Here is a 27460-nt window from a genome sequence, read left to right as displayed (position 1 = left end):
GGGTAGTTTCTGTTGATTAATTCTTTGAATAAACCATACTTTGATGTTTCTTTGTATAATTTTTTTTTGGTGCACTTTGGATGTTTGATTCTAACAGTGTGGTATCTCTGACAGTCATATTCTCCGTCTTTTCTAGGGCTTGCCGGGGGTTTTTCAGTTGTTGTTTGTAACCGTTTTTTATTGTTGGCCACTGTTTGTGTACTGAGGATCAGCCTGAGGTGAAAACTTTTAAAGGCTTCTCAGTTCTTTCTGAGCTTTTCCCTTGGTATACCCAGTTACTTTCTGTCTTCACCCATGTATACACTTGTTTTTAAATAAACATCCTTATCTTTAATGTCTGGCTCCCAAAGGAAGAAACATGAAAAATGAAGGGAGGGGGGTGGTAGGGTGCTTGGCCCGGGAAGGCACTTCAGCCAAAGTAAGTGGGGCTTGCAACAATGGGGGAGGTACAGTAACAATGGCTATTCACCTCTTTGTCTGCACCTCTTGATCAGAAGCAGGAATCAGTGATTGGAGCACAGTTAGTTCCCTGCTCTTTGGAGGATGGGTTGCTTTTTGCCCAACCTGACTCCCATAGGCTATGTGTAAGCTGCTCTAGGAACATGTTCACAGCTCCCCGCCAAGTGGCTCAGAGTGGGACATGGCCAGCTGCTACTGTGCTGAGAGCTGAATGTAATCTCAGTTTATCTTCCTCTGCATGGGACAAGGCTTCAGCAGAATCCAGAGTTTCATAGTACTTAAATCAGACAAATTCTGCCAGTGTAGTTTTTGTGTAGGTTGGGAAACAGATTGCTAGTGCTTTCTACTCTATCTTCCCAGAATCCTCTCCCCTTAAATGATTCATATACTTCAAATTTAAATCCCTTAAGATATGTAACTCAGACTTGTAAAAACCAGGTTTTTTAAAAAAGTAGATTATGCATGCATGTGTCAGAAATTCAAATGGCATTGGAATAGGTACAGTTTCTTCTAAGATATTCCTATTGAGACTGTCTCTTATATAATTTTTTTCCCCAGAGATAATATCCTTATGGAAATAGTTTGTTCATATAAACGCATAAACACCCATATTTCTTTCTTCCCTTTTGTTTTTGACACAGTTGGCTGTGTATTTATGGGGAATGACCTTTAGGCCTTGCCAGGAGAAAAGCTTGCATACATTATGTAGTATATGCGGACTGGTGTGTGTTTTGTTGTTTTTTTTCTTTTTTTTTTAATGATTTCTTAGTATTCCTTGGTTCTAGACAGTGCATAATTTATTTGATGAACATTTAGATTGTTTTCAACCACTTGCTATTGGTGGCAGCCATATCATAGCATTTACTGCACGTGTTTTATCTGTCAATTAAATTCTTAAAGGTGAAGGTGCCAAGTGCAAAGGATATGTGGTACATTCTGATAAATACTGCCAAATTAATCTCTAAAGAGGTTGTGGCAGTGTACAACACACTAGGCATTGAAATGTGACTGCTCTTACTGATGAAAAATACCACTAATTAGTATATATCTTGTGACTTTTTAAACCTACTGCTGTTTGTTGCTACTTCAGTTACAACAACCATAAATTGTAATAAGTACAAGTTTCTTATTTTCTACCTGACCTCCCACCCAACTAAAATATATTAACTCAAACTTGACTCTTTCCAAACTGTTGCTTACTGCAGCCTCCATGAAGGCAAGAACTTTTGTCTGTTCCTTTCATTGATATATCCAGTGTTCATTGAGCTGTGCTCGGCATTTATCATAGAACAGATTTTTAAGTAAACTAATGAATAGTTTCTCTATTTATTACTTTATTCATTCCCTAATAGTTTTCCTTCATTTATTTAGTTTTTCTCTTTTCAACAAAAGTATTTTTAGACAGTAAAATAATTGACCTTGGGCTTTTTATGGGATTATTTACTCATTAATGAACTGTTGCAGTATTGTTGAAGTAATTATTACTGCTGGTTGGAGTTGTTTTCAGTTATTTCAATAATTCTTAGGCTACAGGAGGAATGGTGTTTTTAACTTCTGGAAGTAGAGCCCTTTTCCATGTTTCTGTTTATTTTGTTTATGTTTGTTCACACTTCTCTCTTCCAGTTGAACTTTGTTCTTCTGTGTTTCTTAAATAAGTTGCTTAAGAAGTAGTTAGAGGACAAAACCTTCTAGCTCTGTCTTAATATAGTATGAAATATAATTTTGGAATGGAATAAGAGGCTTTGTCCTATGTATAACTTAAAAAGTAGCCAGAATTTCCTCTTTAATCCTCCTCACATGTCTTCATTGTGTGTATGTGTGCTCAGTCGGGTCCAACTCTTCGTGACCCCATGGCCTGTCGCCTGCCAGGCTTCTTGTCCATGGAATTTTCCCAGCAAGAGTACTGGAATGTGTTACCATTTCCTACTCCAAGGAATCTTCCTGAGCCAGGAATCGAACCCACATCTCTTGCATCTTTAGCATTGGCAGGCAGCTTTTTTTACCTCTGCACCACCGGGAAAACTCTCATATGTTCATTATGCAGAACAAAATTAAAAGTGTTTCTTTTCTTATAACAGATCAAATTTAGTGCTTTCTCTTGAGATAATCTGCCAATTAGTGCTTATATGTAGTCATCTAAAATGCTATATGTCCTTTAAGAAAGTAATGAAAGATTTCTAATTTCTTCTAAAGGCGGGATCCACAGCACCATTGTTCATTGACCATCCAGTAGAACCTGAGTCAAATGCAACAGATGGCATAGAATTGTTCGAAGACAGTCAGCTAACCAGTCGCTCTAAAGCAATAGCAACAAAAACCAAAGAGATTGAACAGGTGAGCATCCAGTCTGCTTAAAGTACAAAATCTTTTGTTCATTTTGTACACAATAGTTACAGTAAATATTTATTGAATAAATGTTTCACTTTACCTTTTTTCATTTATGACCCTGAAATTACAGTTTAAAAAATTCTAAAAAGTGTTTGATTTTATTTCACAGTAATTGTGATGAGTTTTGTCTCCCACCCCTGCTTACTTTTTTTTCTTTTAATAAAAAGCAAGCTTCTATTTTAGAAAGTATTCTAGTTAGTGTGGAGCAATTAAAAAACTACTAAACTCAATAGAGATGAGTTGAAAGAAATACTATACCAGAATGTTATCAAATGTTATTTTTGAATACTGGAAAACAGATGTTTCTTAATGGTTTTCATTATACCTTTAATTGTTTTTAAAGAAAAAGTAAAGATAGGTATTTAAATCTAATTTTTAATGATATCATTTTGAAAACTCAGGATCTTGTTTTTAATAGGTTGAATAGATTGCTTAAGGAATCATCATAGGATAAAACCTATCTATGTCTTAATACAGTGTGAAATATAATTTTGGAATGGAATAAGCCTAGAGGCTTTGTCTTTCCTAAGATTTAAAATGTAGCAGCCCTTTCCTCTTTAATCCTCCTCACATATGCTCATTATGCATAGAAAAGTTGAAAGTGTTTCAGTATGGAAATATTACCTACCTTATAGGGTATTATCACTTTATGAGAATTAAATGTAGTAAATATAAAAGGACTTTATGAAATGTAACATGTTGTATAGCTGTTTGTTTTTGACGTTGTTACTCTCTAATGCCTTGAATAAATGTTATATTGTTATAGAATCTTCTAAAAACTATTGGAAATTAAGAACAAAATTAAGCCTTTTTGCAAGGTGCTGTCTATTTCCACATCAGTTAGAATCTATTTCCTTTGGTTAAATAGAAGATCTTATTTAAATCCTAGATATGATTGTGCAGCTTATATTGATGCCAATCTAATGCAAAAGATAAGAACCCAGATAGGAAATTTGTCAGTAAGCCAACAGAGTTTCAAAACAGAGTTGGTTAGCAATGCCAGATGCTTGGAGTATAGGAAAATGGAGACTGAGAAAATCCTGTTTAACTTGGCTATATGGAAGGTAGATTAGTACCTTTAAAGATATCAATTAGAGTAAAATAGTTGTCTCACTAGGTGTATCTTCCAGCATGAATATGTATATCATTATTATTGTCTTTTTACTTTCACTTACTTTTCTTTTTAGCTTTTCCCCCCCTCTGCCATTTGACATATGTTTGCTTGTCTCCTTTACCATGTGGAGACTTCATGAAAGCAAGGGCTCTGTTTTGTTCACTGCTTTATCTTCCATCATTACCCACAACAGTGATTGACACGTAGTGGACTCAGAAGAAATATTTGTTGTATGGATAGTCTCTTAGTTACTGAAACGAGACTGTATCTTAAACTGACCACTTAACAGTGTGCCTATGCCCAGCACTTAGTAGTAAGTGCTTGATAAATGATTGTTAAATGAATTAACTCCTTTCTTATTTTTCTTTTCCACCTGAATTGCAGTTCTTTAAAGGAGGTTTTTCTTAAGAATATAACTGGTAGAAAAACTTGACTGACCTCTCTGTTGGAAGGGAGTATTGGGTTGTTGTTTTTTAATCTTTGTGCTGTCTTCTCTTGTTATTAATCATAGTTGATCTGTTTGATCTTGACTAGTCAGAGGTAGAGCCTAGCTTGGCAGCACACAAAATTTAGTATGAAACCAGGTTTTTATATACTTTATAGATACCCCTATATGTTTGACATGTACATATGACTATATTTCTGTTTTCCTCTGCCTATTGTTCAAACACATGAAAAGTCTGATACTGGAGCATATATTGTGCAAGGAGAGATGACCTAAAGAAAGAAAAAGGTCATTACTATATTCTGATGCATTAGAGAAGTAAAACCATTATAAAATAAAGAACTTAATGATATTAAATATTGGAATATAGCTACCATGTTTTGGCTAGGGTACTTTAGTTTTCATATATTGACAAGAAAATCAATCCAAAATTCCTCAAAAATGTCACAAAGCTAGGAAATAATAATACATAATTATTTTACAAATAATTATCTTAACATTATAGGGAAATGAAAAAATTAGTTTTAAGGGGGTTTGCTTCCCATTTTTTCCATTTCCAAGTTTTGTGCATTTATTTTTAAAGATTAAAGAACAGATGGATAGGAATATTATAAAGGTTTTATATTTTTCCATATGCTTGAAATACTGCATGATTTAAAATATGAATAATAGCCTCCCCCAAAAGGGCCTGCATAGATGAGGCCAACAAATCAAGCTTAGAATAATGTAGGAATGTTAATGTTGGTGTTATAGCAAAGTTGCTTTTTCTCCTTGTATGTCTAGTACAATATATTCACATATAAATATCCACATATAATTTTTTGAAGGCTGTAAATTAGGTCCTTCAGCCCTTGAATCCCAAGAAAGTCATTCACTTGAGGCAGTATTGCAATATATAATAAGCTAAATCTTCAGGCCAAAATTTAATTCAAAGGGCCTACAAATGTGGCTTATTTACTGTTTAAAGTCATGTATATGTAAATAGATTGGATCAGAATCACTTCAATAAGACTGCATTTATGTTCTTTGCCATTTTATTGCCATCTCATTCTTGGGCATATAATAATTTGGTAGGATAGAGGTACAGGTGCCTTTTTAAAAAGCTTACAGCTTGTAATCATATGGCAGAGAATCACTGGTCTAAAATCTTTGAGCTAGAAGACATCAGATTGCATCTCTGAATATTGTGTTGCTTGAGATCATTGAATCATCTTACTTTCACATGAGTAGCTGTTAGTGAATATGATTCATTCTCTTGCTCCAGCACATTTATCCTCCTTATGCTTTGGATTCTGTGGTGTGTCTTTTCCCCCTTATTTTTATTTCCCCAGATATCTCCTCTTAACCAATTTGGGCCACTGTTTACATTCAATTGTGGAAATACTTTCCTAGGCTTCCTGGCTTCTGAGCTTTGAGGGGCAAACTTCAGAACTTCTTCAGTCATTATGGTAATTCCTAGAGAGATCTAACCTACAAAATTATAGGTGATTCATATTCTGGTTCAGGTGTTTACAGTTTCATTAACCTCTTAATTGTAATATATCCCACAAACCCTCACATGCCTACTATTAACTGAACTATTTGGTTTGAAAGTACATCCTACTCCTTGCTTTATTACTAGTGAGAAATCTTGTCTTTTAACAAATTGTTATTTTGAATGAAGCACACAAATTGAAATCCCCTATTATTACATAACTTCTTTGCTCTACTGTACCTTGAGGGATAAAACAATATTTACTCTTTAACTCTTTGGAATTGTCTTATTTTAGATTTAAGTCTACTTGTAATTCCACTGGCAAGATCGGATTTAGTTTCTTCTATTTTCCTCTTTCTTCAGATGGAATCCAGTGAATATACACACGTGTATATACATGCATACAGACAAAAAATGTGCATGTACATGGTTGACCTAGCAGATCAAATGACTAGGAGTGTCAGGGTGGCTAAAATCCTCCTAAGGACACAGAAGGTTGTAGAGAAATAGGTACTTAACGAAGCAGTATAAGGATAGTGGGTGTATGAAGTGAAAGTGAAAGTCGCTCAGTGGTGTCTGACTCTTTGCAAGCCCATGGACTACAGTCCACAGAATTCTCCAGGGCACAGTACTGGAGTGGGTAGCCTTTCCCTTCTCCAGGGGATCTTCCCAACCCAGGGATTGAACCCAGGTTTCCCGCATTGCAGGCAGATTCTTTACCAACTGAGCTATTGGAAGCTGAAGATTATTGAGTTCTTTTGCCCTGGCAACTAGTCTTAAAAAAAAGAACATTTCATCTCTTCACTCTCAAGGAACAATGCTTATATTGTGATTCTCTACCTTTATTGTACATGTAGGGGGCTTTTACAAAGAAGAGTTTCATGGATTTCAGCCATAAATATTCTGGTTAATAAGTTGTCAGAGCTTCTCAGACTTCAATGTATTGTAAATCATTGGGGGATCTTGTTAAGATACAGGTTTCATTCAGTAGTTCTGGAACGGGGCTTGAGGCTCGAATGTCTGACATTCTCCCAGGTGATGCTGATTTTACTAATAAGGAATTGAAAGGAAGTGTATTTTCGTAAGTTCTTCCATAGTTTCTGGGCTTCTGTGATGGCTCAATGGTAAAGAATCTCCCTGCAGTTCAGGAGATGCACGATCTATCCTGGATTGGGAAGCTCTCCTGCAGGAGATCTCGTTTTCTTGCCTGGAAAATCCCATGGACAGAGGAGCCTGGTGGACTACAATTCATAGGGTTGCAAAGAGTCAGACATGACTGCAGCAACTTAGCACGCACACATAGCTTCTAATGTGCTGAAAATGATTAATTACCACCTTACTTTTATGTAAGATGTTTTATACTGTTTTTTAATTGTGGTATAATTAACATGCAATATAATGTATAGACCTTAAGTATTCAGTTGGATAAGTTGTAATACTTTGTTAATATCACCCAAAACAAATATTAATGAAAGTTTTTTCTATTCAGATATGCAGTTGATTATATTGACAGCAATAAGATTTAATTAGAAACTAAAGTTATGGTTATATATCAAAAGCATGTCCTTTGGCTTAGTTTAAATATTGTCCAGCCCATCTATTGAAATGTATTTTAAGTTATAAAATACATAAGGATAAAATTCAAAAGGCACAAAAGATTATGCAGTGAAAAATAAGTTTCCTTCTCAACCATACTTTTTAGCTGCCCAGTTTCTTTTCTCAGTGTATAGATAAACTGATAAGTAATATATATATATGTATACAGAGTTTATATACAGTATTTATGTATGTGTACATGTATACATATCCTGTGTGTATGCACATATGTATATGTATATACACACACACAACTGGAACATGTTTGATTCAGGTGAGTAGAATCAAAGAGTTGGTGTGTATGTCTCCATACTTTTTCTTTAAATACCATAGCATACTGTCTACCCTGTTCAGTGTTTTTTAGTGACCATTCTTTATCCGTATATGTATATATATATGTATATAACTGCTACTGCTAAGTCGCTTCAGTCATATCCGACTCTGTGTGACCCCATAGACGGCAGCCCACCAGGCTCCGCCATCCTTGGGATTCTCCAGGCAAGAACACTGGAGTGGGTTGCCATTTCCTTCTCCAGTGCATGAAAGTGAAAAGGGAAAGTGAAGTTGCTCAGTTGTGGCCGACTCTTAGTGACCCCAGGGACTGCAGCCCACCAGGCTCCTCCGTCCATGGGATTTTCCAGGCAGAGTACTGGAGTGGGGTGCCATTGCCCTTATTAATAGACATTTATAATCCCTTGGAAAACATGTTACACAGTATAGATCCTCTGGTTTCTTCACATTAAAAAGTATATATGTGTATGTTTAAAATAAACAGTATTACATTTAAAATGAACAGTTTGGGATGTGGAACAGTTGCATTAATACTGTGAGTGTCAGATGCTGTGTTTAGGTCTTGTGAAGTGCTGTGCAGGTTTTAATAATTGCATAGGAGATCAGCAGCATACCTGTTTAACTCTCATGGTTCTGATGGCTAGCCAAGTTTGAGAATAACTGTAATATGTGAGTTTGCAGAGAATCTGAACTTCTTCCTTGTACCAACCTTTGTCAGCCTTTATTAAAATATGTTAGTAGATGCAATTAATAATATCTAAGCCAGTCTACGGAGAAGGCAATGGCACCCCACTCCAGTATTCTTGCCTGGAAAATCCCATGGATGGAGGAGTCTGGTAGGCTGCAGTCCATGGGGTCGCTAAGAGTCGGACACGACTGAGTAACTTCCCTTTCACTTTTCACTTTCATGCATTGGAGAAGGAAATGGTAACCCACTCCAGTGTCCTTGCCTGGAGAATCCCAGGGACGGGGGAGCCTGGAGGGCTGCCGTCTATGGGGTCACACAGAGTTGGACATGACTGAAGTGACTTAGCAGCAGCAGCAGCAAGCCAGTCTAACTGTGGGGATGTATAAAGAATATTGATAATATTCTTTAAATGCTTTATTCATGATATTCCTCAGTTTACAGAAAATCACCATTTGTAAGGGGGGCAAGTCTATCTCGTCTGTCTTCTTGTTTGTTGGATAATTTAAAAAGAGAACAAGTACCATGAAGGCAAATTCATTTTTAAGACCTCTGGCTATTTCAGGATACTACTTAATAATATAAAACTGTTTTATGAAAAAGCTGATTATTCCTACCTATAAGTAAGTCTTTCTATTAATAGAATGGTTGATAATATATTTATTTGATAACTTACAGTTAAAGTGTACGCATGAATAATTTAAGATCCAGAGAGGGTACCAATCTAATGTTCCAAAGCAGAGAGTACTCAGAGACTCTCTGAGTAGATTGGATTGCTTATAGAGTGGATTGCTTATTTTTCTTCTTTACTTCTTTTAACTTTTAAAGACTTAAACATTTGTTTTAGTAAAAACATTATTTTTTATAGTCAGTCATAGCTATGCCAACCTTGTTATATGGAGGAAATGTTATTTCTTAGCCATGTAGGAGCCACTTTAATAAAAATCAAGTTACTTCAGAAATCATTTTGTTGCCTATGTAGGTCATTAGTGTTATAGGTTAATACAATTTTTACACTCAGTCTAGATCAATCGACTTAATATATGGTTTCTATTTTAATTTAAATTTGACGTCAACCATTTTGTGAATGTATGAGCAGCTCACTGCGTTTTCTTCATTTTTTTCCTCAAAATAAGAAGTTAGACTGAATAATCATAGTTCAATTCAGTTCTGTCACTCAGTTGTGTCTGACTATTTGCGACCCTATGAATTACACACCCGCCATCCCTGTCCATCACCACTCCCGGAGTTCACTCAAATTCATGTCCATTGAGTCAAGATGCCATCCAGCCATCTATCCTCTGTCGTCCCCTTCCCCTCCTACCCTCATCCCTCCCAGAATCAGGGTCTTTTCCAGTGAGTTAACTCTTTGCATGAGGTGGCCCAAGTACTGGAGTTTCAGCTTCAGCATCAGTCTTTAAAATGAATATTCAGGACTGATCTCCTTTAGGATGAACTGGTTGGATCTCCTTGCAGTCCAAGGGACTCTCAAGAGTCTTCTCCAACACCACAGTTCAAAAGCATCCATTCTTTGGCGCTCAGCTTTCTTCACAGTCCAACTCTCACATCCATACATGACCACAGGAAAAACCATAGCCTTGACTAGACGGACCTTTGTTGGTAAAGTCATATCTCTGCTATCTAGGTTGGTCATAACTTTCCTTCCAAGGAGTAAGCATCTTTTAATTACATGGCTGCAGTCACCATCTGCAGTGATTTTGGAGCCCAAAAAAACAAAGTCTGACACTGTTTCCCCGATTTCCCCATCTATTACCCATGAAGTGATGGGACCAGATGCCATGCCACGTTTTCTGAATGTTGAGCTTTAAGCCAACTTTTTCACTCTCCTCTTTCACTTTCATCAAGAGGCTTTCTAGTTACTTTTCACTTTCTGCCATAAGGGCGGTATCATCTGCATATCTGGTATTTCTCCCGGCAGTCTTGATTCCAGCTTGTGCTTCTTCCAGCCCAGCATTTCTCATGATGTACTCTGCATAGAAGTTAAATAAGCAGGGTGACAATATACAGCCTTGACGTACTCCTTTTCCTATTTGGAACCAGTCTGTTGTTCCATGTCCAGGTCTAACTGTTGCTTCCTGACCTGCATATAGGTTTCTCAAGAGGCTGGTCAGGTGGTCTAGTATTCCCATCTCTTTCAGAATTTTCCACATTTATTGTGATCCACACAGTCAAAAGCTTTGGCATAGTCAATGAAGCAGAAATAGATGTTTTTCTGGAACTCTCCTGCTTTTTCCATGATCCAGAGGATGTTGGCAATTTGATCTCTGGTTCCTCTGCCTTTTCTAAATCCTGCTTGAACATCTGGAAGTTCACAGTTCACGTACAGCTGAAGCCTGGCTTGGAGAATTTTGAGCATTACTTTACTAGCATGTGAGATGAGTGCAGTCGTGCAGTAGTTTGAACATTCTTTGGCATTTCCTTTCTTTGGGATTGGAATGAAAACTGACCTTTTCCAGTCCTGTGGCCACTGCTGAGTTTTCCAAATTTGCTGGCATATTGAATGCAGCACTTTCACAGCATCATCTTTCAGGATTTGAAATAGCTCAACTGCAATTCCATCACCTCCACTAGCTTTGTTTGTAGTAATGCTTTCTAAGGCCCACTTGACTTCACATTCCAGGATGTCTGGCTCTAGGTGAGTGATTACATTATCGTGATTATCTTGGTCGTGAAGATCTTTTTTATACAGTTCTTCTGTGTATTCTTGCCACCTTTTCTTAATATCTTCTGCTTCTGTTAGGTCCATACCATTTCTGTCCTTTATCGAGCCCATCTTTGCATTAAATGTTCCCTTGGTGTCTCTAATTTTCTTGAAGAGATCTCTAGTCTTTCCCATTCTGTTCTTTTCCTCTATTTCTTTGCATTGATCACTGAGGAAGGCTTTCTTATCTCTCCTTGCTGTTCTTAGAAACTCTGCATTCAGATGCTTATATCTTTCCTTTTCTCCTTTGCTTTTTGCTTCTCTTCTTTTCACAGCTATTTGTAAGGCCTCCTCAGACAGCCATTTTGCTTTTTGCATTTCTTTTCCTTGAGGATGGTCTTGATCCCTGTCTCCTGTACAGTGTCATGAACCTCTGTCCATAGTTCATCAGGTACCTTATCTATCAGATCTAGTCCCTTATATCTATTTCTCACTTCCACTGTATAATCATAAGGGATTTGATTTAGATCATACCTGAATGGTCTACTGGTTTTCTCCACTGTCTTCAATTTAAGTCTGAATTTGGCAATAAGGAGTTCATGATCTGAGCCACAGTCAGCTCCCAGTCTTGTTTTTGCTGACTGTATAGAGCTTCTCCATCTTTAGCTGCAAAGAATATAATCAATCTGATTTCTATGTTGACCATCTGGTGATGTCCATGTGTAGACTCTCCTCTTGTATTGTTGGAAGAGGGTGTTTGCTATGACCAGGGCATTCTCTTGGCAAATCTCTATTAGCCTTTGCCCTGCTTCATTCCATACTCCAAGGCCAAATTTGCCTGTTGCTCCAGGTGTTTCTTGACTTTCTACTTTTGCATTCCAGTCCCCTATAATGAAAAGGACATCTTTTTGGGGTGTTAGTTCTAAAAGGTCTTATATGTCTTCATAGAACTGTTCAAATTCAGCTTCTTCAGCGTTACTAGTTGGGGCTTAGGCGTGGATTACCATGATATGAGTGGTTTGCCTTGGAAACGAACAGAGATCATTCTGTTGTTTTTGAAATTGCATCCAAGTGCTGCATTTTGGACTCTTCTGTTGACCATGATGGCTACTCCATTTCTTCTAAGGGATTCCTGCCCACAGTGGTAGATATAATGGTTATCTGAGTTAAATGCACCCATTTCAGTCCATTGTAGTTCACTGATTCCGAGAATGGTGACGTTCACTCTTGCCACCTCCTGTTTGACTACTTCCAATTTGCCTTGATTCATGGACCTGACATTCCAAGTTCCTATGCAGTATTGCTCTTTACAGCCTCAGATCTTGCTTCTGTCACCAGTCACATCCACAACTGGGTATTGTTTTTGCTTTGGTTCTGTCCCTTCATTCTTTCTAGAGTTATTTCTCCACTGATCTCCAGTAGCCTATTGGGCATCTACCGACCCAGTGAGTTCCCCTTTCATTATCGTATCATGTTGCCTTTTCATACTCTACATGGGTTTCTCAAGGCAAGAATACTGAAGTGGTTTGCCATTCCCTTTTCCACTGGACCACATTCTGTCAGACCTCTCCACCATAACCCTCCCGTCTTGGATGGGCCCACTTGACATGGCTTAGTTTCATTGAGTTAGACAAGGCTGTGATCCTAGTGTGATTAGATTGACTAGTTTTCTGTGATTATGGTTTCAGTGTGTCTTCCCTCTGATGCCCTCTTGCAACACCTACCGTCTTACTTGGGTTTCTCTTACCTTGGACTTGGGGTATCTCTTCATGGCTGTTCCAGCAAAGTGCAGCCGCCACTGCTTACCTTGGATGAGGGGTATCTCCTCACGGCTGCCCCTCCTGACCTTGAACGTGGAGTAGCTCCTCTCAGCCCTCCTGCGCCCACACAGCCGCCGCTTCTTGGACGTGAGGTTGCTCCTCTCGGCTGCCTCCCCTGACCTTGGGGCATGGTGTAGCTCCTCTCTGCACCACCCCTGACCTGCAACCATGGGGTTGCAAAGAGTCAGACATGACTGAGCAACTAATATACCTACACCCTTTAAGTGAAAACTCCTGTGTCCATGGGATCTCCAGGCAAGAATACTGGAGTGGGTTGCCATTTCCGTCTCCATGGGATCTTCCCGACCCAGGGATCAAAACCAGGTCTCCTGCATTGCAGGCAAATGCTTTACCGTACCATCTGAGCCACGAGGGAGTTTCATCTGAAAGCTGTAGGTCTTAGGTGTCTTCCTAATCTAAATTGTATTAAAATTAAAGGCTAAATAGTGCTTCTTTTGTACATACTCGGAGAAGGCAATGGCACCCCACTCCAGTACTCTTGCCTGGGAAATCCCATGGGCGGAGGAGCCTGGTAGGCTGAAGTCCATGGGGTTGCGAAGAGTCTGACACATAACTATTATGTGAGTACATAAAAAAGCTAATTTCAGATTTAACTATAGAAAATTTAGGTGTTGATTATTTTTTAAGCCTCTTAATGACAGAGAACATAGAGCACTTACATTAAAATGCTTTTTGAAAACTCAAATATTTGTTAGTGCTCTGCATCAGTCAGTGATCAGTTAGTACTTGTTGAGCTAATGAATTGTGCAGTGTTTTCTTCTGTAAATAAGATATTCCATTTAATCAGTGTCTGCCTATGGCTGTCTTCTTTTTACTTAGAGTGTCTAGTTTCGGTCACCGTCTCTCTGTATAGCTGATTCTTCACAATCCTCTCACCAGCTCTTGCTCTTGTGCTCTCAGTATAAAATAGGATATTTTTGTTTCACTTTTAAAGTGAAAAGGCTTGAAAATTAATCAAATGTACCATCTTTCTAAAAGGTTCACTAGATTGGGAGACATGGAAAAGAGTCACTTTTTAACACATGACGGGTTAAAATTTAATTGTTTCAAACAGAAGCAACTCTATCTTGTGTATGCATGATCTAAGCATTTTATACCCTACATAACAGAAGCATTCTTTGGTTTCTTTTTTTGTTTTTTTTTTTTTTTTCAGAGCAAGTAACCAAGTTTGTAAAAGTGCAGCTCTCATCACTATCTTGGCTAGACATCAAGTCTACCCTACTGTATTTAACAGTCTATTATTACCAACCACTTACTCGAACTTAACATATATATAGATTTAGTAACATACACTCATTTGAGATACACCTCTGAAAAATTTCTTATTCCCAAAACACATTGAAAATAAATTGTTTATTTTGGCTAAATTTCAGAGCTTTTGAAAGTTAGTTTATCAGTCAGATTATGTTCATGTGCTTACTGTAGACACTTGTTGCTGAAACATTAAGTGTAAAGTTTTCACTTAAAAGGTGTAGGTATGTTAGTTGCTCAGTCATGTCTGACTCTTTGTGACCCCATGGACTGTAGCCTGCCAGACTCCTTTGTCCATGGGATCTCCAGGCAAGAATACTGGAGTGGGTTGCCATTTCCATCTCCATGGGATCTTCCTGACCCAGGGATCATAACCAGGTCTCCTACATTGCAGGCAAATGCTTTACCGTACCATCTGAGCCACGAGGGAGTTTCATCTGAAAGCTGTCTAGAAGGTAATTTGTATCATGTTTGAAATGTCAAAGCCTAGTGTCTCCACCTCTATGTTTAATGAAAAGTAAGGTATTTATACCTGATATAAATCTGTAAATATGGAGATGACCTCTATTAAGGTACTATTTTTACATAAAATATAAAATTTGGACAGTACAGATACCAAGTCTTGTAAAACCCATACTTAAAATGTTGTAAGTACCAGAGGAGATGTGACCATCCTGGACCTTATCCCTGGGATTGTCATCATTTAAACAAAAGTACCCGATGGTATTCCCCCATGGCATAAGCCCATGCATGAGCTTCCTTCTCTTACCTCCCTTGTTTCCCGTCGTCCAGTGTTAGATAAGGATTTTTGCTTCAGATAAGGACTTTTGCTAGTGGTTCCAAATTACTGTCACTTGTTCTTCAGTTCTCTCTCGTAAGTTGACACTTCTACGTAGTCTCTGAGTATTTCACATTAGGCACATTTCCAACGTGACAGAAAATGCTGGATGCTTCCATTTAGTGCTTTAACATCTTGGAGCCTTTTCCTTATTTGTTAAATGAGGTTAGTTTCTTGTTTTCCTGCTGAATTAATAAGTTTTTGTGGCTCAGCTGGTAAAGAATCTGCCTGCAATGCGAGAGACCTGGGTTTGATCCTTGGGTTGGGAAGATCCCCTGGAGAAGGGAAGGGCTACCCACTCCAGTATTGTGGCCTGGAGAATTCCATGGACTGTATAGTCCATGGCGTCACAAAGAGTCAGACACAACTAAGTGACTTTCCATGTCACTTTCCATGTGAAAGCCCTTTATATATTGGAAATCACAAATGATTCTTGTTGTTTAGTATTACTTTGTTTCTTTGCAACCTTGAAATACTGACTACTTTCACATTACCTCTTAGGAACATTTTATAGTAAGTTTCCTGTATAACTTTAACTCTGAGAGGCTGTTTTCTCATCGGTGTGAGGATTTGGGCTGTTTACCTTTTGTCCTTTTATTCTGTTTTGTTTTGGGGAGCTTTCCCTTTTATTTGTTAAAAATGAAATGTGAAAACTTTAGTATGAACTATTTTGTTTATTTTGGAGGGCTTTTAAATTTTCCTTTCACATTTTCCATTTGGCTTGCTTTTTTTAAATCTCACTAACCTTATCTATTTTTCTAGACATAAGAAGTACCATAAAAGATTAATGTTTCCTTCTGCTTAGAATTCCCTGCCTTCCCTCCCCATTCCTAAAACATAAATTGTTCTTATATTTCCTCCTTCATTTGTCATCCCTTATTTTTAAGATGTGATCTCTCCTATAACATCTGCTGTCTTCTCTTAACTGTTATTTAATTCAGGTATTGTACAAGGAGATAACAAACTTGTCTGTTTTAAACATCCATTTGCTGAGTACAATATTAGTTAATTGATATTTTCAATTCATTTAGAAGTGTTTTAAAAGTTGCACTAAGATAATCTTATGTTTCTACTTAAAGGTAAGTTGAAATTAAGCATTAGAAATGAGCTGATGTTGGGAGTCACTTACATTGTTCTCTTTGATTTCCCCTTATTCTTCCTCTTTTTTAAAATGTTGCTTTTAAAGAAAATAGTACAGGAAATTAGACAATATGTTATATATCATTTCTATTTTATTTCTATTTATTTATTTGAATTTTCCAGGAGAGTTTCTCTAAATATTTAGAGATTTTTTTTTTTTTTTTTTTTTTTTTGTCTACCTCAGAACTGAATCCCTCAGTTATCTGAACTGGGGGAGAAATGAGTAGTTTGGCATCATTCAATTTTCTGGTTAGCTGATGTTCAGATATGTTAAACTCTTGCTATGATTCCTAATGTGCTCTACTTTAATGATGTATAACACATGTACAGAAAGAGTGTTCAAAACATAACTGTTAGCCTAAATGACTTCTCACAAAGCAGGCACCAGTGAAAACTGCCATTTAAGGAAAGAAATAGCGATTACCAGCACCCCAGGAGTTCCTTAGTACCTCCTCCCTAATCACTAACCCCCCTTCCCAAAGTAACCAGTATATTGATTGCTAACACTGTAGTATAATTTTATCTGTTTTTGAGCTTTACATAAATAGAATTGTACAGTATATGTTATTTTGTGCTTAGTGGCTTGTTGTTCAGCATTGTGTTTGTGAGTTTCATTGATATTATTATATGTAATGTAGCTCCTTTTGGTTTTAATTTGCATTTCCCTGATTACAGATGATGCTGAGGATATTTTCATATAGTTATTGGCCCATGGATTTCCTCTTTTGTAAAGTACCTATTGAGATTCTTGCTGTTTTCCTGTTGAATTCTTTTGTTTTTGTTCTTTTGACTAATTTGTAGAAGTTCTTTATATATTCTGAACACAAGCCCTTTGTTAGTTACATGTGTTGCAGATATCTTTTCCCATTTTGTGGCTTGCTTTTTCATTCTTTTGATGTCTTTGGAACTTTTAATCTAGTCCAGACTTTTTAGTCTTTTTCTAAGACTAAATAAAAGCAATATCTTTTGTCTGCTATTTAAGATATCTTTCTCTTTTATTGTCTTCTAGAAGCTTTTCTGTTTGTCCTTTACATTGAGTTACAATCCATCTGAAAGTGATTTTTTGCGTAGTGTATGTTAAGTGTAGCTGGGATCAAGTTTCATTGCTTTCCACGTGTTTATCAGCATTTGACCCTGAAGTATCACTTGGAAAGACCGTATGTTCCTCACTGTTCTGCACTGACACCTGTGTAGTAAATCAGGTGTCCATATATGTTTGAATCTGTTTATGGTCTCTTTTCTATTTCATTGGTCTGTTGATGCTTGCAAAAGTACCACACTGTCACTACTGGAGAATTATAATAAGTTTTGATATCCAGTAGAGCTAATTCTCCCTCTTTTTTTTTTATTTCCTCATGGGTACTTTTACTTGGAACTGTGAATTTCTGTAGAAACTTTAGAATTGGTTTCTTAAGTTCTCAGGTATAAAAGACAAAGCCTGTTGGGATCCACACTCAGCATTTCTCAAGAGGTTGCAGTCAAGCTAATAACAAACAGTGTAGTTTCTCAAGATGTGACTGGACTTGGAAGATCCACTTCCAAGCTCACTCATATAGGTGTTGGCACGAGTTTCAGTTCCTTATGTGGAATTATGGCCTCCCCTAGACCTAGTGACCCAAGAGTGCTACCTTCTTTGTTCTGATCACATACTGTCTGTCACTTCTACTTTGTTCTGTTGATGGGAAGTTGAGTCACTAGTCTTTTTCAAAGAACCAGCTTTTGATTTTATTCATTTTTTTTCTTGTTTTGATTTATATTTCATCATGTTCTGCCTTTATTGTTTTTTTATCTTCTATATTTTTTGGTTAGGTTGTTACTGAAAAAATTTTTGAACTAGATGCTTAACTGATTTGTAGCTTTTCTTTTAGCCAATGAATTCGCTTTCAACATGACATTAACTCATCTTCCAGAGTTTGATGTTTATTGTCATTCAGTTTAGAATGCTTTCCTAATGTTCCATGGAGTTTTCTTTTTAGAGTTATTTAGACTATTTCTTAGTTTCTGAACATATGGCAATTTTGTGGATTAAAAAAAAAAAAATTTCGAATTCAAAACCACTGTAGTCAGAAAACATATTCTTTAGGATTTTGGTCCTGTTAAATTTGTTGTAACTTACAGTGTGTCTATACACATGGTCAGTTTTTCTGTACTTGAAAAAAAGGTATACTTTGTCTTTGTTGAGTGCATTGTTTTATTAGTATGTCAGTTAGCTAAAGTTTATCATTATGTCAATCATATATCCTTACTGATTTTGCTTGTCTTAACAGTTTCTGAAAGAGTTGTGTCAAACCTTCAATACATTTGTGGATTCTCATATCTCTTTTAAATGTTTCTTTTCCTTTTATATATTAAGGCTATGATGTAAATTCAGAGAAGGCAAGTTGCATATGAGTTTAGAATTATTTTAATCTTTATGAAGTAGTGCCCTTAATTTCTAATGTCTCATGTTTATCTATTTTGGTATGTAATCTTTATTTATCATGTTACTTTTATCTTGTATTCAAGAGAAATAACTTTCTCTTATAAGCAACATATAGTTGAGTTTTAAAAAATCCATTTTGATATATATTTTTTACTTGAGTCATTTCCATTTACTGTAGTTGCTGATATATTTATGTTTAGTAGTTCTTATTTCATACTCCTTTTTCCTTTCTTTGGAATGTTTAAATTTATTATTCACCTCCCATTTTCTTTGTAGTTATACATTCTTTTACACCATACATCCTGGACTTATTGAAGTCTAATATAAAATAGTACTTTTTACTTGATGATCAGTGAAGGCATCTTAGAGCACTTGAACTCCATTGAACTTCCTCTTGATTGATTTGATTTAGTTAGTATTTTACTCCCATATGTATTTTAAATCCCACCAGATACTTAATAGTATTTTATGTGGTTAATGTTCATTTAGTATTTACTCTTTTGTTATTTTCATTGCTTCTTACATCTCCAACTTCCATCAAAGATCATTTTCTTCTACCTGAAAAGCAATGACTCAATAGCTTCTAGTGCACACACTATGGACTACTGTATACTTAGTAGAAGGAGTTGTGGAGCGTTACTGCAGTGCAGCTGCAGTATTTTAGAAGTCAGAGTAGTGTAGGAACTGTGAATTAGGGGATTTGGCTTGAATCCCAGTCGATCCAGTTGCTGTGCTTATTTGGAAAAGTCAGCTTTTTTTCCTCAATACTCTCTTGGGGATGGTAATATTCCCACTTCATAGTAAAGGTAGAATTAAATGAGCATATTTATTTAAGTTGCTTAGTGTATTGTCAGCATCAGCATGACTGCTGTTGTTGCGTCGTACTATTCTTTATGGTAGATGAAAAGTATTAAGTGTTGTGTGCTTACAAGAACAAAATACCCATAATTTCAAATAGAAAAAGATGAAAGAAAAAATTAAGAAAATGAAAGAGATGAAGAAAGTCTACCTATGTCCAACTGGAGTACATAAAAATAGAAATTGAGGATACATACCGACTCTGACCAGGTAACTTACAAATCACACTGAAAAATAATCTGTTCCTTTGGTAGTCTTGTGTATTAAATTATAACTTTTGTGGATGGGTTTGAAATTATAATTAATGGCATTGAAGTCAAGGAGGACACAAATGACCCCTCCTGTTGCTTTCATCTAGTGAGTTTCTCTTCCTAGAATTTGTTCTTACATAAAAATATTTTCCATTCCATTTTTTTAATGATTGTAATTGTGAAAGAGGTTGGAGTGTCGTGTAAAGCAAAAGTATAAAAAAAATTAATTGGCTTTTTAGTTGAAACCAGGTATTAAGGGAGGACAGGTTATTTGCAGCATGTTTACACTTCTCAATTTTGTTTATTTATGCTAAAACTTTATTCACTGAATTCATCAGTTGCAGAGCCAACTTTGTTTGCCTGTGAAAGTTACACAGCCAAAAGTTAGTAACATCTTTTCCTCCTACTCACAGTTAGCATATGTTCAACCAGGGTGCTGTTTATCTTTTAAATAGGCTAAAAGGATAGTTAGCAGTTAATCACCTTTGTAACATCCAGAGTTCCTTGCCTACAGTAGATTCACAGTAGTTTAACAGTTGAATGAGTGAAACTAGAAGCATTGCCATATAGTTTTTCTCTGCCATTTTAGCTTCAGGAATCTTTCCCTTCAAGAGATTGGGAGCTAAAGGAAGAAAGAAAACCATCTTCATTCATTTTGTTGAAAAAATACAGACAGATTTGATTGGTTTTCATATACTATAATCCTCTATGAGAGGATTTCTTATACATTTATTGCTCATGACTAAAATATATATACTAGAAGATTGATATAAAAACTATTATTGATGTGAAAAAATAGATCTTTACAACAGTCTGTGAAGGGACAAGGAAGAGATTTTTATCCTAAAATTTATTTAAGTACAGTTTCACTGTAATGTGTCTAGATATGGATGTTTTTAAAATTTGTTCTGTGTAAGATAACTTATGCTTTCTGAGAATTTACATTTTTCATTAGAGCTAGAAAATTATAAATTGTTAACTCTTTGAATTTTGAGTATCCTGTTTCTATTTTTATGTACTCCAGTTGGACATAGGTAGACTTTTTTCATCTCATCTTTTATTTGTCTTAAATTTTTCCTTCATCTTGTCTATCTTTTTCTAGTAGATATTATGGGTATTTTGTTCAGTTAATAATCTAGGTTATTACTTACAACCTCTAAGTCTTCAGTTGTATCTAATTTGTCATTCAACCTATCCTTTGAATTCTCAATTTCAGTTAATATTTTCTACTTTTAGAAGTTCAATTTGATTTTTTTTATATTTGCCTAGAATTAGATTGTTTATTGCTTATGTTTTCATTCCATTTCCTTAAACATCTTATTTTCTATAACTGGTAGTTTTAATATCTGAAGTCTCAGGCCTTTCATCCAGCTGTTGTTTCTGCTGACTCTTGCTTATGGTAGCATGTTCTCTCATGTAATATGTATTTTGGAGTTGTGAGATTATATTTAGAACTTCAAATGCGTATGAAGGTAGATTGCACTTACGAATTTTCAGAGGAAACTGCATCTCCTCACCTCAAGAGACCAGACCAGAGCAGAGAAGTTGCCCTGTCATTTTCTTTTACTGACGAGTGATTTTTGTTTTTTTCTAGTTCAACCTTTTCACAAAAATCTTAGCTTTATACAGAGGGCTTAAATCCAGTTCTGTCTTGAATGAGCCAGAAGCTGTGTTTCTCATTTCCCGCCAGGCTTTGAGTTCTTGACTCTTTGGGGCAACCATGGCTCATGATACTAGTATAGCACTCTGGTTTCTTGCTTCTTCTCTTTCTTCATTTATGACTTCTGGCAATTCCTCTTCCTTATTTTAAGAGTTTAGCTATGCTTTTAAATGGTTTTTTTTTTTGAGGTTTCTCCTTTTTAAAAAATTTCTATTGACATATAGCTGATGTATTTCTTAAAAAAATTTATTGACAGTGTTGTGTTAATTTCTTTGTACAGCAAATTGACTCAGTTATACACACACACACACGTATGTTGTTTTTCATATAACAGTTTGCATCTACTAATCCCAAACTCCCAATCCTTCCATCCTACCCCACTCCCACTGGCAACCACAAGTCTCTTGTATGTCTGTGAGTGTGTTTCTGTTTTGTAGATAAGTTTATTTGTGTCGTATCTTAGATTCTACTTATAAGTAATACGATATGGTGTTTGTCTTTCTCTTTCTGACTTACTTTACTTAGTATGATAATCTCCAAGTCCATCCGTGTTGCTGCAGATGGCATTTCATTCTTTCTGATGGCTGAGTAATATTCCATTTATATCTGTACCACATCTTCCTTATCCATCCCTCTGTCGGTGGACATTTAGGTTGCTTCCATGTCTTGGCTGTTGTGAACAGTGCCGCAGTGAACTTTGGGATGCATGTATCCTTTCCGACCATATTTTTCTCTAGATATGTGCCCAGGAGTGGGATTGCAGGGTCATGTGATAGTTCTATTTTTAGTTTTTTAAGGAACCTCTGTATAATTCTCTGAAGTGACTGCACCAATTTACATTCCCACCAGCAGTGTAAGAGGCTTCCCTTCTCTCCACACTGTCTCCAGCATTATTTATTATTTGTAGACTTTTGAAGGATGGCCATTCTGACCAATGTAGGGTGGTACCTCATTATGGTTTTGATTTGTTTTTCTCTAATAGCAATGATGAGCATTTTTTATGTGCCTATTGGCCATCTCTACATGAATATTTTTTGATCTCTCCCCCGTACCCTTCATTTTCCTGTTCACTTTTCCAGTCACAGCATTTATTGCAATGATTTCATAGGTGTTGACAAAATTTTATTTCCTGTGGTGTATTAGAAGTATCTTGAATAGTCTTGAGTAATGGGCTTAAGAACTTTGTCTTGATTTGATGGAAAGACTTTGGACGGAAGTATTTTGTTTCAGCCCCAGCTGGTGTACTGCAATGCAATTCTGTCACTTAGCACCTAGAGTTAGTGCAGACTCCAAGAGTTAAAGGGTCCAACAAGACTGTCCTTTAGATATCAGCTGGCTGTACTTTGGGTGGCTGGTAACAAACTGGTCCCCAGTCAATTCATTACAAATTGGCTGCAAATTTAGGTGTTCCCATGATCTCATTGAGTTCAGTTATATGCTAAAACAACTGACAGAACTCAGGAAAGTGCTACACTTCTGATTAGAGTTTTGTTATAAAGGATACAAATCATGAAGAAAGTATCTTTTCAGTTGGCTACTGATGAACTGCAATCCATTCTGTACTGCAGTTAACCATTCAGAGTTAGTCTAGGTCCCCCAAGTTAAAGGGCACTTCCAAGTAGAAGACAACAGACTAAGGTACCATGAGAAAGGGTGTGATTATAGATCGTATTTTATAGAAATTTCTTGGTAGGGAAAAGATAGCAAGTCCAAGATAGTTTTCTGAGGAGAGATGGTTGAAAATTTTAACCAGGAAAAATATTTTCAACCAGGTTGAAAATTTAGCCAGATTGTTGAAAAATTTAAGGACCAGGAAAAAAAAAGAATTTGAATTCTATTGATAGGCAGTATGGTTTATGGATGAATTTCAAACTCATGAGAATTAGGATCATGATTTTTTTTTTTATCAAGATGGGTTTGGCTGTGGACCACTGTTTGGCTACTCTTTAGGTTGGGGATGGTGAGAGCCTGATTAGATTGGTGAAGTCAGCAGTGGAGGACTAGTGTGTCAGAGCAGGTGGCAGGAGAGCAAACAAAACTTAGTCCCCTATTTATTTATTTACTTACTTAACTTTTAACCACTTGTGAAAGGGTAAAGGTGATAGAGTGAAATAAAAGACAGATGAAATAATTGATAAAGCAAGCGAGGCTATCAGTAGCAGAGACAGAAGGACTTAACCTTGAAAATTTAGAGAAACCTTTTTTCCCGGGACTAGGGCAAAGGAGAATAAAGTGGCAGCATTTTTCAGGTGGAAAGGAAATGAGTTTCAGTTCAGTTCAGTCACTCAGTCGTGTCCGACTCTTTGTGATCCTATAGACGGCGGCACGCCAGGCCTCCCTGTCCATCACCAAAACCTGGAGTTTATTGCAAACTCATGTCCATTGAGTCAGTGATGCCATCCAACCATCTCATCCTCTTGTCCTCTTCTCTCAACTTCAGTCTTTCCCAGCATCTCGGTCTTTTCTGAGTCAGTTCTTCACATCAGGTGGCCAAAGTGTTGGAGTGTCAGCTTTAGCATCAGTCCTTCCAATGAATATTCAGGACTGATTTCCTTTAGGATGGACTGGTTGGATCTCCTTACTGTCCAAGGGACTGCCAAGAGTCTTCTCCAACACCACAGTTCAAAAGCATCAGTTCTTTGCCACTCAAATTGCTTTATAGTCCAACTCTCACATCCATACATGACTACTGGGAAAACCATAGCTTTGGCTAGACGGACCTTTGCTGGCAAAGTAATGTCTGTGCTTTTTAATATGCTGTCTAGGTTGGTTATAGCTTTTCTTCCAAGGAGCAAGTGTCTTATTTTCATGGCTGCAGTCACCATCTGCAGTGATTTTGGAACCCCCCCAAAATAAAATTTCTCACTGTTTCCATTGTTTCCCCATCTATTTGCCAAGAAGTGATGGATGGGACCAGATGCCATGATCTTAGTTTCCTGAATGTTGAGTTTTAAGCCAGCTTTTTCACTTTCCTCTTTCACTTTCATCAAGGGGCTCTTTAGTACTTGTTCGCTTTTGCTTCTTTGCTTTTGTTATAAGGGTGGTGTCATCTGCATGTCTGAGGTTATTGATATTTCTCCTGGCAGTCTTGATTCCAGCTTGTGCTTCATCCAGCCTGGCATTTTGCATGATGTACTCTGCATAGACGTTAAGTAAGCAGGGTGACAATATACAGCCCTGATGTACTCCTTTTCCTATTTGAAACTAGTCTGTTGTTCCATGTACAGTTCTAACTGTTGCTTCCTGACCTGCATATAGGTTTCTCAAGAGGCTGGTCAGGTGGTCTAGTATTTCCATCTCTTTCAGAATTTTCCACATTTATTGTGACCCACACAGTCAAAGGCTTTGGCATAGTCAATGAAGCAGAAAGAGATGTTTTTCTGGAACTCTCTTTGCTTTTTCGATGATCCGGTGGATGTTGGCAATTTGATCTCTGGATCCTCTGCCTTTTCTAAATCCTGCTTGAACATCTGGAAATTCACCGTTCACGTACTGTTGAAACCTGGCTTGGAGAATTTTGAGCATGATTTTGCTAGCATGTGAGATGAGTGCAGTTGTGTGGTAGTTGGAGCATTCTTTGGCATTTCCTTTCTTTGGGATTGAAATGAAAACTGACCTTTCCCAGTTCTGTGGCCACTGCTGAGTTTTCCAGATTTGCTGGCATATTGAGTGCAGCACTTTCACAGCATCATCTTTTAGGATTTGAAACAGCTCAACTGGAATTTGAGAGGCATTTTTACTTTGAGTAAGGGGAAGAGGATATGGAGAAGAGTCTTGTGAGCAGTAGAGTTGCTGAGTCAGGCAAGGAGAGGGCGTGGAGTACACCAAATGGTGTGTTTTGATATGGAACTCAACAGGGAGATTAAAGAGTTTGTGGAGAATCAAATAACTGCAGTTTTGGAATTTTTCCAAAAATTTACAGTATCCTTTGAGTAAGAGTGGAAAACCAAACTAGATTGTTTATTCGTAGTTAACCAAGTAAGGACACCTTAGATATTTCTAAACAATCACTGATAGATGGTGAAGGTGGATGATTTTATTGGGGGAAAAAAAAGGAAATTTAATCTCTTCACAGTTTGACTCATTTATTTATATGCCAGGAAGTTTTATCAGTTCTGTTGCCCAGGATTTTGAACAATTACATATTGTTAGCTCAACAACATAGAAGAGGCAAGTGAAAAACATTAAACTTCCACTTTCGTAAGTTTAGCAGCATGGCTAAACTTAGCATGGCTGTTGATCATGATCTTTTTCTCTTAAGAGAGCACTGATTGGTCTCCTTCCCTGCTTTTGGCTGTGCTGAGTCTTTGTTGCTGTGCTCAGGTCTAGTTGCAGTGAGTGGGGGCTCCTCTCAGTGCAGTGCGTGGGCTTCCCATCACAGTGGCTTCTCGTTGCAGAGCATGGGCTCTAGGGTGCACAGGCTCAGCAGCTGTGGCACACAGGCTTAGCTGCCTCACGGCATGCGGAATCTTCCTGGCCCAGGGATTGGACCTGCGTCCTCTGCATTGACAGGCAGTTTCTAATCACTGGACAGCCAGGGAAGTCCTAATCATGATGTGTTTAAAAGGGAGGAAAAGAACAAAGTACTTCAGTTTTTAGTGTTTTTGAGATGTCTTTTTTTTTTTTTAACTTTTAATTTTATGTTGGAGTATAGTTGATTAACAGTGTTGTATGAGAGTTTCTGGAGTACAGCAAAGTGATTCAGTTATACATAAACATGGATTTATTCTTTTTCAGTTTATTTTAAATACATGTCATGTGTGTACATGTCAATCCAAACTCCTTAAGTGTCACTCTCCCCACTCCTAACCATAAGTTCATTCTCTAAGTCTGTCAGTTTCCATATGTAAGTGATGTCATCAGATATTTCTCTTTCTCTGACTGACGTTTCTCATATGACAATCTCTAGGTCCACTGTTGCTGAAATAGCATTATTTCACTCTTTTTAATGGCTTAGTAATTTTCCATTGTATATCTGTACCACATCTTTTTTATCCACTCCTCTGTTGATGGACAGAGGTTGCTTCCATGTCTTGGCTTTTGTAACTAGTGCTGCAGTGAACATTTGCATGCATGTATTCTTTTGAACTATGTTTCTACCTAGATATATGCTCAGGAGTTGGATTGCAGGATCATATGGTAGCTATATTTTTATAATAGTTTTTAAAGGAGCCTCCATACTGTTCTCCATAGTGGTTCACCAGTTTACATCCCAGCCAACAGTGTAGGAGGGTTTCATTCTCGCCACACCCTCTGCATTTATTATTTATGGATTTTTTGATGATAGCCATTTTAACTAGTATAATTATGGCACTATCTCGTCGTTTTGATTTTCATTTCTCTGATAATTAGCAATGTTAAAAATCAAAGCATTCTGAATTAAAGACCTAAGTATATATATAAGCCTTAGGCAGGAAACGGCTAATATATTTTAGAATTTTCCACCTGAAAGGAACAAACAATAGTATTTCAAACAAAAACATGTTCAGTCCCCCAGAATGCTTTGAATTCCAATCTTTTAGCCAAATAACATGTTGCTGTGGTTATTTCCTGATGTATAAACTTGTTCAATATAATGGTTTCCTTCCCATTATAGTATTTCAGAATAAAAGTTTGAAGTCTTTACTGTGGCTGTCGAGATCTGCTGATTGTTTCTACTACCTCTGTCTTCATATTACCTTTGTGCATATTACCTTTATCACTGTACTGCAGTCATGTCTTTGTGTGTGCGTGTTTGTGTATGTGTTTTCAGTTATGTCTGACTCTTGGCAACCCCATGGATTGTAGCCCACTGGGCTTCTCTATTCATGGAATTTTCCAGGCAGGAATACTGGAGTAGGTTGCAATTCCTGCTCCAGGAGATCTTACCAACCCAGAGATTGAACCTGTATCTCTTGAGTCTCCTGCATTGCCAGGTGGATTCTTTGCACTGGCAATGGATTCACCTGCATTAGCAGGTGGCAACACTGCGCCACCTGTAAAGCCCTGTACTACCTCTTAATAGACTTGCTTTCCCCACCTTGGGTGGCCTTTGCTAATGCTGTTAGGCTTGCCTAGAATGCTGTTGCTGGCTTTTCATCTTTCA

General features: G+C 37.1%; 1 protein-coding gene across 13 annotated transcripts in view; it reads left to right on the top strand.

Annotated features, from left to right (window-relative positions):
- Positions 1-27460, top strand: part of PPHLN1 (periphilin 1) — a 167900-nt gene that overhangs the window by 105120 nt on the left and 35320 nt on the right. For 12 of the 13 annotated variants that reach the window (XM_005680154.3, XM_018047912.1, XM_005680150.3 and 9 more), the window contains one exon: positions 2653-2793. In XM_005680154.3, coding sequence (XP_005680211.1) covers positions 2653-2793 — 141 coding nt within the window. Of the gene's footprint in view, positions 1-2652; positions 2794-14600; positions 14662-27460 lie in introns of all 13 variants that reach the window. The other variant, XM_018047911.1, reaches the window with a different exon arrangement.

Source organism: Capra hircus, chromosome 5, assembly GCF_001704415.2.
Source record: "Capra hircus breed San Clemente chromosome 5, ASM170441v1, whole genome shotgun sequence".
Classification (NCBI taxonomy): domain Eukaryota; kingdom Metazoa; phylum Chordata; class Mammalia; order Artiodactyla; family Bovidae; genus Capra; species Capra hircus.
The sequence above is the reverse complement of the archived record's forward strand: the minus strand, read 5'-3'. Positions and strand labels throughout refer to the sequence as shown.